This window comes from Cnephaeus nilssonii (genome assembly GCF_951640355.1).
Source record: "Cnephaeus nilssonii genome assembly, chromosome: 8".
Taxonomy (NCBI): domain Eukaryota; kingdom Metazoa; phylum Chordata; class Mammalia; order Chiroptera; family Vespertilionidae; genus Cnephaeus; species Cnephaeus nilssonii.
In genome coordinates this window covers 24,470,228-24,483,669 of record NC_137079.1, presented here as the reverse complement: position 1 = coordinate 24,483,669, position 13,442 = coordinate 24,470,228, and the positions used below count along the sequence as shown (strand labels likewise).

Below are 13,442 nucleotides of genomic sequence, written 5' to 3'. Positions count from 1 at the left end.
TGTTGAGCAAAATAGCTCTAGAAACATAGAAGCATGGAATAGACTATTGAATCTCAGAAGGAAGGTGAGGGTGGGTAAGTGGGAAGATATTAATCAAAGAACTTGTATGCATATATGCATAACACAAGGTCACAGACAATAGAGTGGTAGTGGCGTGGGGGGCAGGCTATAAGGGGTAAATGGGAGAAAAAATGGGATATATATATATATAATATATATATATATATATAATAATTTCAACAATAAAGATTTTATTTTCATTTATAAAGAACTCATGCTCCTGCTCTAACCGGTTTGGCTCAGTGGATAGAGCGTCGGCCTGCGGACTGAAGGGTCCCAGGTTCGATTCCGGTCAAGGGCATGTACCTTGGTAGCGGGCACATCCCCAGTAGGGGGTGTGCAGGAGGCAGCTGATTGATGTTTCCCTCTCATCGATGTTTCTAACTCTCTATCCCTCTCCTTTCCTTTCTGTAAAAAAAAAAAAAAAATCAATAAAATATATTTTTTTAAAAAAAGAACTCATGCTCCTAAACACCAAAACAAAAAAACAAAAAAACCAAACCCAATAACAATCCAATTAAAAAATAGGCTGAGGACTTGAATAGACATTTTTTCAAAGAGGACATATAGATGCTCAATAGACTTATGAAAAGATGTTCAACTACACTAATCATCAGAGAAATTCAAATTAAAACCACAATAAGATATCACCTCACAAATGTCAGATTGGCTATCAATAAATCAACAAACTTTGATATGGAGAAAAGGAAACTCTCCTGCACTGTTAGTGGAAATGCAAATTGGTGCAGCCACTTTGGGAAACAGTATAGAGGTCCTCAAAAGATTAATAATAGAACTATCTCCAATTCCACTTCTGGGTATTTATCTGAAGACATCTGAAACATGAATTTGAAAAGATATAGGCACCCCTATTCTTATTGCAGTATTATTGACAATAGAAAAGATATGGAAGAAGCCTACTTATACATCAATGAATGGATAGATAAAGAAGTGGTACATATATACAATGGAGTATTAGCCATAAAAAAATGACAAAATCTTTACATTTGCAACAGTATTGATGGACCTAGAGGGTATTATGCTAAGAGAAATAAGACAGAGAGAATGTAATATACTATATTATTTTACTTACTAGAGACCTGGTGCATGAAAATTCATGCACTGGAGAGGGTCCCTCAGTCCGGCCTGCCCCTCTCTCAGTCTGGGAGCCCTCAGGGGCTGTTCTACTGATGGTTTAGGCCTGCTCCTCTGTGGAGGCAACCGGGCTGATCAGGGCAAGGCACTGCCCCCATCACCCCACTGCTGCTGCCACTGCCGGTCACGGCGGGTACGAGGCCTGAGCTTTGGACCTCACAGCCTCTGGGGCTCACAGCTACTTGAGCCCATGGCTGCCTGAGCCATGGGCCTCACAGCTGCCTCAGTTGCTGTGGTTTTGTCCGAATGGAAGTCTGGAAGACATCTGCCCTAATTAGCATATTACCATTATATTAGTATAGATATGTAAAATCTGAAGAACAAAATAAATGAACAAACAAAACAGAAAAACAGACTCATAGATAAAGGAAAAATAAACCTGATGATTTCCAGATGGGAGGGAGTTGGGGGCTGGGTGAAAAAAAAAAGGGGAAGAGATTAATACAATTTGGCAGTTGAAAAAGTAGTCATGGAGATATAAATTCCTGCATACGACATATACTCAATAATCTACATTAACAAAAGAGAAACATGCAAATTAACCATCACTCTGCTACACCCACAGCCAATCAGGAGCGAGTATGCAAATAACCCAACAAAGATGGCAGCAACCATGGAGCTGGAGCAAGCAGGAGGCTTGGGTTGGCCCCAGCAATGGAGGAAGCCAAGCTTCCTGCCCGCCCTGGCCAGCGCTGGCCTCTGCTTAAGGCTACAAAGTTTCAATTATAGAAGATAAATAAATCCCAGATACCTGCTTCCAGCTGGCCCTGGCCTCCGTTCAAGGAGGCGCTGAAAAAAAGAAAGAAAGAAAAAAAGCCCATTACCCAGGCTGGCCACACCCCCATGGGATGAGGGTCCCTGCTGGGGGACTTGGCCAGCCTGCAAACAGCCATCAGCCCCTCACCCAGGCTGGCCAGGCACCCCAGCAGTGTCGCCCACCCTGAAGGGGGTATGGCCAGCCTGCAAACCATCATAGGCCCCTCGCCCAGGCTTTCCCATGCCCCAAGGGAACCCCCACCCTGATCCGGGACACTCTTCAGGGCAAACCAGCCAGCCCCCACCCATGCACCAGGCCTCTATCTATACTAACAAAAGGGTAATATACTAATTAGACTGGGAGAACTTTTAGGAAACCTTTCAGGCATTCTTCTGGACAAAGCCATGGTGGCGGGGCCGAAGTAGAGGCAGTTAGAGGCCAAGAGGGGAGGGCAGTTGTGGGTGATCAAGTCAGGATGGGACAGCAGTTGTGGGTGATCAGGCCGGTGAGGGGGGCCGTTGAGGGTGATCAGGCCGACGGGAGGCGGCATTTGGGGGCGAGCAGACCAGCAGGGTGGCCAGTTGGGGGCGAGCAGGCTGTCAGCGGGGATCAGTTGGGGGTGATCAGGACAGCTGGGGGAGGGCAGTTTGGAGTGAGCAGGCCAGCAGGGGGGCAGTTGGGGGCAAGCACACTGGCATGGGAGGGCAGTTGGGGGTGATCAGGCTGGTGGGGGGGCATTTGGGGGTGAGCAGGCTGGCGGCGGGGGGCAGTTGTGGGCAAGCAGGCCGGCAGGTAGAGTGGTTAGGGGCAATCAGGCAGGCAGGCAGGTAAGTGATTAAGAGCTAGCAGTCCTGGATTGCGAGAGGGATGTCCAACTGCCAGTTTAGGCCTGATCCCTGTAAACCAGCAGTAGGACATCCTTCAAGGGATCCCAGATTGGAGAGGATGCAGACTGGGCTGAGGGACACCCCACCCTGTGCACAAATTTTGTGCACCTGGCCTCTAGTATTGTAATAATTGTGTGTGGTGCCAGGTGGGTACTATTGGGGGGACCACTTTGTAAATTATATAAATGTCCAACCACTATGCTGTAAACCTGAAATTAATAAAATAGTATTGAATTTTAACAGTAATTTAGAAAAAAAAAATCTCTTAGATGACTTAATGTTACTTTTAGGAGAAAATGCTCTGACTTTATGCAAGTCATTTATTTATCCATTTATGACTCAAATCTCAAATGTGACATACTTTCTATAGCTATATGTAGAGGAAAATTATCTATATTCCCAGAGAATTTTGTATATCATGCTAACAATAAATGTATAGTTTCTAGTTATGTTATATCTTATACTTTTTTGGTATCTTGTTAGCCCTGACTATTTTGAAACAAGGATGGTGTCCTTCATATTTTGGTAACCCAGACCTATTACTTGGCTTATAGTGGGCATTAAAAAAATAACAGTTGAAGACTCACAGACAAAGAGAACAAACTGAGAGCTCCTAGGTAGGAGTAGTGTTGGGGTCTGGGTAAAAGGGGATAAGATTAAGAAGTACAAATTAGTGGTTACAAAATAGTCACTATACACTATTTTGTAACTGAATATGTATGGTGCTGAGTGGGTTTTAGAACTTTGTAAATTATGTAATTGTCTAACCACCATGCTGTACACTTGAAACTATTATAAAATTAGTGACACCATGCACTGATTCATGCACATTGAAAATAAATTAATTAGAAGGTGGCTGGTGGGGTGGGACTGGGTAAGATGGGCCGGACATGCCCTGGAGCGAACCTCCCAAGGTCCCTCCCAGGCATCTGCAGAGGAAGGGGGGATCCCTCTGGCAGATGGGGTCCCTTGGCCTGGCCTGTGGGGATTGGGCCAAAACTGGCTCTCCGACATCCCCCAAGGGGTTCCGGAGTATGAGAAGGCACTCTGCAAAGTTGCTGTCGTACAGGGTGTGGAACACAAATGCAAGTGTGCAGTAAATCAGATTTGGGGGTCGACAGTGCCCCAGCAACAATATAACCCATGGCCGAAGGTGGAATCACGTGGCCCCGCAAGGAATGGGATTCCCTCCTGTCTGGTTTTGGGGTGCATCACCTGATAAACACTGCTGCCAAGTCACTGCATTGAGCGTCTATCCCCTGGTGGTCAGTGTGCATCATAGCGACCAGTTGGATGGTCAGACACTTAGCATATTAGCCTTTTATATATAGAGAGATAATATTGAATATTAACTGTAATTGAAAAATAAAAGATAACTATTGAATTGAATTTAAATGATTTTAATGTTTATCATTATGCACATTAAAAAATTATAAAAGGATCCATTCCAATCAGAAAATGATAGGTAAATAATTTATATAATATTTTCTTTTTTGGTGAATTAATTGAACATCAGGGATTTAGTAAAAATCATGAATGACTAATATTTATCATGCCATCAATAATATATATTATCAATTTGTATTGATGGTATATATTAAATTATATATATTTAAACTATATATAAATGATTATCTATAGATGATACATAAAATTTATGATAATCAATATATACATTTTATATATACATCAATACATATCATACATATCATCTATGTATCATCAGTGATATTATCAGATGATATATATATAGATAATATATAAAATTGATTATATACATCACAACAAAAGCATGGTTAAGAAGCAAATAATTTAGTAAAATAAACAGACATGACTATTTTAAGGTTATATGTTATTATGTTAATTATTAACTGCTGCTCAAATATTTAGGGAGAAGCATGAAAAATAAATTTTTTTAAAACTGTATATTTTTTCTGTTAACAAACAGGAAAAGCAATCATTTTTTAAATTGTCTCTATAAATGTTGATTGTAAGGTATACACACAAAATTGCCATGGGTGATATATTTTAAAATGTCTTGTAAAAAATCCTTTAAAAATGGAAATTAGGTAATTCTATTTTTAAAGAGTTGCCACACTGTATTTCCTCGAGTATGTTCCATTTTATATCCCACCAACAGTGAACAAGATCTCCAAGTTCTTCACACACTTAAAAACAGTTTATTTTCTGTGTTTGTTTTTTATAGTATTCACCCTAGTGGGTGTGAGGTGGTAGTACATGTGGTTTTTATTTGCATTATTTATCTCCTTAGTGATTAGTGATGTTGAGCATCTATTCATTTGATCATGGGTCATTTGTATATCTTATTTGGAGAAATGTCTATTCAAATACTTTGGCCATTATTGAATCAGTTTTTTTATTATTTTTATTGCTGTTGTTGAGTTGTAGCATTTCTCCAGGTATTCTATATATTAATCCGTTATCATATATATAATTTGTAAATATTTTCTACAGTTTCTTGGGTTGCCTTTTTACTGTATCAATATTCTGGTTATATATCCAAAATAATTGCAAACGAGGTCTTGAAAAGATATTTGCACACAGCTTTATTCACAATAGCTAAAAGATGGGCGTAAAGTAGCTACTAACCATCGACAGATGACTAGATATACAAAATGTGGTATATACACAAAATGGAATGTTACTCAGCCTTGAAAAGGTAGGAAATTCTGACGCAAGCTACAACATCGGTGGACCTTAAGGACATTATGCTGGATGAAGGAAGCCAGTCACAAAAGACAAATACTGTAGATCCACTTGTAAGGGGTATCTAGAGTGGTCAAATTCTTGGAGAAAGTAGGAAGTAGTTGTCAGGGTCTGGAGAAGAGAGAAATGGGAGAAACCCATGTGTATAGTTTCCGTTTTGCAAAAAGTTCTCCAGATGGTTGGTGGTGATGTTTGCACAACCATGTGAATATTCTTAATAGCAATGAACTGTAAACTTAAAAATGGCTTAAGATGGTAAATTTTATGTTATGTGTATTTTACCACAATAAAAATTATCATAAAACAAATTTAAATATAATGAAATTAAGAAGTCACCAGCCTGTATATTCAAACATGAAATCTAAGTTCTTTTATAAATTAACTCTGTTGATTTTCAATGTGTGAACTCCATATTATTTGGGAAATTTTTACATTTAGACTTTCATTTAGTTTCCCTAAGCCTTAGATTTTTCTAAGAAACAAACATGGACAAGCTGAACAATTCAATTGTTTTTTGGGAATTATTAAAGTTGTGATTTTTTGCTTCTTATTTATTATAAATCAATACTAAATAAAATATATATGCACATTTAATGTTTAGTTGGTTATTAGGACTCCTTAGTTTTCTAAGAAAAAAACTTATTTGTGGTAGTATTGATTTTTTATTTTTAGTTCTCGTGCTTGTATGTGTATGGCTTGATCTAAGTAGAAACCTGGCAATAGATGTGGCTAAAATAGACAATTGTCTGCTACTAAACATATCATGAATTTCTGTTTCTTTTTCCTTCACTACAGCAATTCAACCACTGTACCAGAAAGCAATGATGTGGACTCAGTAGTGCCAAGAACTCCACAGACAATGGCCATCTTCTACAGGAGAAAGTGACCCCTGAAGGCCTTTAAAATATCAGCTTGGGGGAAATAAAGCTTATGGCAGGAGGCAGGCTTCCCTGTTCTCCCTTGCGTGAGCACTGGCTGGTGTGGGGGTGTGGGCGGGCCGACCTCCTTGTGACATCCTAAGGGGGTGGGGAGCTCCATAGGGACAGTCGCCCAGCAGTGTCCCTGGGCCAGTTGAATGTTGGATATGTTAATCCTCACCAGAGTATATTTTTGGGCTGGAGATCTTACCGTGTGCTTTCAGAGCCACATAGTTTCAGATCAGGCTGCAGCCGGTGGGGCCGGTGGTTGGAGGGCTCCCAGCAGGCCTGGGGCAGTTGGCCCTCACTTACCTGACTCTGCACTGGCAGGAGAGGGCGCCCTGCTGCTGGGGCGGTGGGGACCTAGAGAGCCTGGATGGGGTCCTGAGACCAGCACTTCCTCACCCAGTCAGGGTTGAGGTCTGCGAGTCCCAGGTCTCTGGACAGTGGTAGGGCAATACTCTCCCATGAGAGGGGCCTCTTCCTGGATGGCACAATGTATGCATGTGTGGAATGCTCACACATTTCCTTACTGCAGACTCTTAAACACCACATCTGCAAATTACAGCACCACAGAAGGTTGGGACCAATACCAATGATGATGATGTTACAGAAATAGTTGCAATTAAGAAAATTTTCTTGACAGTCTCTTCAATAAATGGTGCTGGGAAATTTGGTCAGCTACAGGCAAAAAAAAAAAAAAATGAAACTAGATCACCAACTTACACCATACACAAAAACAAACTCAAAATGGTTAAAGGACTTAAATGTAAGAAGGGAAACCATAAAAATCTTAGAGCACTCTATAGGCAGCAAAATAGCAGACATATGTCATAACAACATCTTTACTGATACAGCTCCCAAGGAAATGAAAATTAAGGGGAAAATAAATGGTACTACATCAAAATAAAAAGCTTCTGCACAGCAACAAAGCAACCATCAATAAAGCAACAAGAAAGCCCACTACATGGGAGAACATATTTGCTAATGCTATTTCAGATAAGGATTTAATCTCCAAAATTTACAGGGAACTCATACAACTTAACAAAAGGAAGATAAACAGACACTTTTCCCTAAGAGGACATACAGAAGGCTGAGAGACCTATGAAAACATGCTCAAAGTCACTAATCATCTGAGAGATGCAAATCAAAACGACAATCAGGTACCATCTCACACCTGTCAGAATGGCTATCATCAACAAATCAACAAATAACAAGTGCTGGTGAGGATGTGGGGGAAAAGGAACCCCTCTTGCACTGCTGGTGGGAATGCAGACTAGTGCAGCCACTGTGGAGAACAGTATGGAGTGTTCTCAGAAAATTAAAAATGGAACTGCCATTTGACCCAGTAATCCCACTTCTAGGGATATATCCTAAGAAACTAGAAACACCAATCAGAAAGGATATATGCACCCCTATGTTCATAGCAGCACAATTCACCATAGCTAAGATTTGAAAATAGCCTAAGTGCCCATCAGGAGATGAGTGGATTAAAAAACAGTGGTATATTTACACAATGGAATACTACACTGCAGTAAAAAAGAAGGAACTCCTACCATTTGCAACAGCATGGATGCAACTGAAGAGCATTATGCTAAGTGAAATAAGCTAGTTGGAGAAAGATAAATATCACATGATCTCACTGATATGTGGAATATAATGATCAACATAAACTGATGAGCAAAAATAGATTGAGAGACAAGGTAGCACTGAACAGACCATCCAACCTCAGAGAGAAGGCAGGGGAGGGGTGTTAGAGAGCAACCAAAGGACTTGTATGCATGCATATTAGCATAACCAATGGACACAGACACTGGGGCAGTGGGGGCTTCAATAGGGGGACAAAGGGACATATGTAATACCTTAAACAATAAAATAAATAATTTTATTGCCTTAGCTGGTTTTCCTCAGTGGATAGAGCAATGGTTTGTGGACCAAAGGTTCCCAGGGTTTGATTCTAGTCAAGGGCATGTACATCCATTGCAGGTTCCTCCCAGGCCTGGGCCCTGGTCAGGGCTCATGCAGGAGGCAACCAATCAATCGATGTGTTTCTCTCACATAGATATTTTTCTCTTTCTTTCCTTCTCTTTTCTGCTCTCCCTAAAAATCAATGAAAAAAATATACTCTGGTGAGGATTAACAAAGAAAATAAAATTTTCTTACTTTATGGCTATGTTACTGGACTACATGGCCATAATCAATTCATACATATCCATTTTTAAATTGTATTTATTGATTTTCAGATAGAGGTAAAAGAAAGGGAGGGATGGAGGGAGGAAAAAAGAGAGAGAAACATTGATTTGTTGTTCCACTTAGTTATACATTCGTTGGTTGCTTCTTGTATGTGCCCTAATCTGGGATGGAACTGCAACTTTGTGGTATCCCCAGGATGCTCTAACCAACTAGTTACCGAGCCAGAGCCAGTATATATCCATTTTTAAATTATGTTTATATTATTAAAGAGCCATTTTGTCTAAATGACAGCAGGTGTTTTGATACTTATTTTCCAAGTAATATACAGGATAAACATTATGAAAATATTTTTAATTTTTTAAAAAATTATGCATTCAGGCCTTCACTGGGTAGCTAAATTAGTTAGAGCATAGTCCCTATATGTCAAGGTTGCAGATTGGATCTCTGGTCAGGGCAAATACAAGAATCAACCAATGAATGCATAAGTAGAACAACTAATTAATGTTTCTCCCCCCCACACACCCACACACACTCTAAAATCAATCAATAAATAAAAATTACAAATTCAGGGGAGATTATGACCTCTGGATCTTTTATCTGTAAAAACAAAGGTAATTTAAATACTTATTCTTATGTGAGGTCATAGTAAAACTTTTGATGCTTGTGGTAGCTGTGCCCTATAAAGTCCCACAACACTGATTAGCTAACACTTAATTATTGCTCCTCAGGAACACATGTATATAACTCGTATAGATTATAATTTTAAATCCAAAAATAAACTATTCTATTTTCTCTAGTTTGCAAAAGAGCAAAGGAGGTTCAGAAGTGTAAAGTGACTTGTCTGAGGCCACTCTACCAACACATGCCAGAGTTGATATTCAAACACCCTTCAACTACTCCCAGAACCCAGTCAGCCTGTCTTTTGAAGCTTTGAAATAAGGCATTGATTTCTCTTTAGTTATGCAATTCCTAAATGCCTTCTTTCAATATCAGGATGTTTTGCCTACTTTGAACATCTGTTGTTTAGTGCAACCATTGTCATTAACTTGCTGTTGCTTCTACATAGCACTTGCTCTTCACCTTGTACTTTTATGTTCTAAAGACAATGTCTTTTCTTAAACCTTTCTTTGCACCCCCTTCACCTCTCTCGGGCTTCATGGGGTTGAAGAGAATTAACAAGACATTGTTCTGGATTAGGATTTGGTTTAAGGTAATGTTGTGGCTAATTTGATGTTCTATTCACACATGAACAGAATGAAGGAAAAGAAGATGATCATCTAAATAAAGCAACAAAAAAAGTATTTGATAAAATTAAGTACCCATTATGACAAAGGCACACAACCAGCTAGGAACCATCTGTAACTACCTCCTAATAATAAAAGACAGATGGTATCTCATTGTTGTTTTGATTTGCATCTCTCGGATGATTAGTGACTTTAAGCATGTTTTCATATCTCTGGGCTTCTGTATGTCCTCTTTCAAAAAGTGTCTATTTAGATCCTTTTGAAGCATAGTAACCTCCATCTTGTATAAAAAAACTGCTGTTTGAAACTCTCTGCTATTGTTAGATAGTCCCTAGTCCTGTAAACTTTGTCATTATAAACTCTGTCACTTTAAGACAGTCTGTTATTTTGTAAAATGACATTGTTTTTTAGTTCAAATAATAGAAAAAGATAAACTTAACTGTCTGACCTTGCAAGCTAGCCATCTAATGTAATAGATTAAAATAGACTAATACTAATACTAATTCCAAGTACTAACTCATTATGTATTCAAGGTTACAAACTAACTGTAACAATAGCTACAGAGAGGTCTTTGTGAAACCTGCAAACAAAGACACTCAAAAGATATAAATATGAGACACTTCCTCTATGTTGGGGCTCAGAGATTTGGAAAAGACACCTCCCTCTGAGCCGTGCTCAATAAATGACTCTTAATAAATTGGCTCATTAAGGTGTCTTGTATCTCATTCGATGATTTACAATACAACACTTTGGCCATTTTTTGATTGGATCATTTATCTTCCTTTTGTTACCTTGTATGAGTTCTTTGTAAGTTTTGAATATTAAACACATTGGAAATATCATTGGCAAAGATGTTCTCCCATGCAGTGGGCTTTCTTGTTTTGTTGATGGTTTCTTTTGCTGTGTAGAAGCTTTTTATTTTGATGTAGTCCCACTTGTTTATTTTTTCCTTAGTCTCCATTGCCCTAGGGGCTGTGTCCGAAAAGATATTGCTACAACATATGTCTGCTATTTTGCTACCTATACAGTCTTGTAGGATTTTTATGGTTTCCTGTCCATCTCATACCTGTCAGAATGGCTATCACCAACAAATAAACAAATGACAAGTGCTGGCAAGGATGCGGAGAAAAAGGAACCCTCGTGCACTGCTGGTGGGAATGCAGACTGGTGCAGCCACTGTGGAGAACAGTATGGAGTTTCCTGAAAAAGTTTAAAATGAAACTTCCATTTGACCCAGTAATCCCACTTCTAGGACTGTATCCCAAGAAGACAGAAACACCAATCAGAAAGGATATATGCACTCCTATGTTCATAGCAGCACAATTTGTAATAGCTAAGATTTGGAAACAGCCTAAGTGCCCATCAGCAGATGAGTGGATTAAAAAACTGTGGTACATTTACACAATGGAATACTATGCCGCTATTTAAAAAAAGGAACTGTTACCATTTGCAACAGCCTGGATAGAACTGGAGAGCATTATGCTTAGCAAAATAAGCCAGTCAGAGAAAGATAAATATCACATGATCTCACTCATATGTGGGATATAATGATCAACATAATTTGATGTACAAGAATAGATAGATCTAGAGACAAATGGTAGCAGGGATTTAGAGAGCAACCAAAGGACTTATATGCATGCATATTAGCTTAAACAATGGACACAGACACTGGGGCAATGGGGGCTTGCACGGGCTGGGAAGGGATGGGGGAGGGGCTCAATTTGGGGAAAAGGAGACATATGTAAAACTTTGGACAATAAAAATAATAACATTAAATTAAATTTAAATTAAAAAGAGACAGGTGAACAAATCTATAGCTAACATCATCATCATACTTAATGGTGAGTGACAAGTTTACCTCGAAAATGGGAAAGAAGGCAAGAATGGCCATTTTGCCACTTTTATTCAACAGAGTACTGGAATTTCTAGGCAGGAAAATTATACAGAAAAAATGCATCCAAATTGAACAGGAAAAAGTAAATTATATCTTTTCACAGAGGGTATCATCTTATATGTAGAAAACCCTAAATATTACACACACACACACACAAACTGTTAGACCTCATAAATGGATTCAGAAAAATAGAAAGATACAAATCAACATTCAAAAATGTTACATTTCCATACATTTAGCAGTGCACAATCCAGAAAGAAATTAAGAAAACTATTCTTACAATACTACACACACAACCAATAAAATGTATGGACATTACGAAGGAGGAGGAGACTATTCTATTTATAATGGCATAAAAAATAATAAATTCTTGCCCTGGCCAGTGTGGCTCTGTTGGTTGGGCTTCATCCCTTACACCCAAAGGTTGACAGTTCCATTCCCAGTCAGGGCACATATCCAGGTTGTGGATTCTGGTTGAGGCACTTACATACTGGAGGCTACCATATATGTCTCTCTCTCACATCAATGTTTCTCTCTAAACTTAATAAAAACATATATAAAAAAGAATAAGTTCTTATAATAAGAAGGTGAAAGAGGTACAATGACAACTACAAACAAACAAATAGACATCCCATGTTCAAGAGTTGGAAAACAATATATTAAAATGCCAGGACTACCCTCAGAAATCTATACATTACATGTACAAAAATATGACTTTTTGCACAAATAAAAAAGTCATCTTAAAATTTATGTCAAATTTCAAAAAACCCCACCCTGGCCAGTATGGCTCAGTTGTGTGCATCATCTGGTGCACCAGGAGATTGCTTATTTGATTCCTGGTCAAGAGTATATGCCAGGGTTGCTGGCTCGATCCCCAGTGGGGGGGGTCAAGCAAGAGGCAACAGGTAGGTATTGTGGTCTCACATTGATGTTTCTCTCTCCAAAAATCAATGAACTATTAAACAAAAAAAAATGCAAAAAATCCCACATAGCCCAAGATATCTTGAAAAGGATGAAGTTGGAGGGCTCACCCTTTCTGATCTCAAAAGTAATTACAAATCTAAAAAATAAAAAAGAATGATATTGACATAAAGACAGACATATGGACCAAAAGATGGGATTAGAGAGTCCAAAAAGAAACTTTTATGTATATGGCCAAATAATCTTCTAGGAGTTTAGCAAGACCACTCAAAATGGAAAGGACATACTAAGGAGGTATTAGTAAAAGACCTATACTTGGAAAACTATAAGACACTGAAAAAAGAGCTAGAGGAAGACATAAACAGATGGAAGAACATAATGTGTTCACGTATTGGTAGAATCAACATCATTAGAATGTCCATACTACCCAAAGCAATCTATAGATTCAATGCACTCCCCATTAAAATACCAATGGCATATTTCACAGACCTAGAACAAACTCTTCAAAAAATTAATCTAGAATAAAAAAAGACCCTGAATATCTGCAGCAACCCTGAGATAGAAGAACAAAGTAGCAGGACATCAAGCTATATTACAAAGCCACTTTTCTCAAACACTGCCTGTTACTGGCACAAGAACAGACATATAGACCAATGGAATAGAATACAGAACCCAGAAATCAACCCA

At 38.8% G+C, this 13,442-nt stretch overlaps 1 protein-coding gene across 1 annotated transcript in view; it reads left to right on the top strand.

Moving 5' to 3' along the window:
* Nucleotides 1–6,472, top strand: part of LOC307104494 (disintegrin and metalloproteinase domain-containing protein 18-like) — a gene marked incomplete at both ends in the record, with an annotated part of 88,643 nt that extends 82,171 nt beyond the window's left edge. The window contains one exon of the mRNA XM_079779380.1: nucleotides 6,382–6,472. Coding sequence (XP_079635506.1) covers nucleotides 6,382–6,472 — 91 coding nt within the window. The remainder of the gene's footprint in view (nucleotides 1–6,381) is intronic.
* Between the last annotated feature and the right edge of the window lie 6,970 nt (nucleotides 6,473–13,442).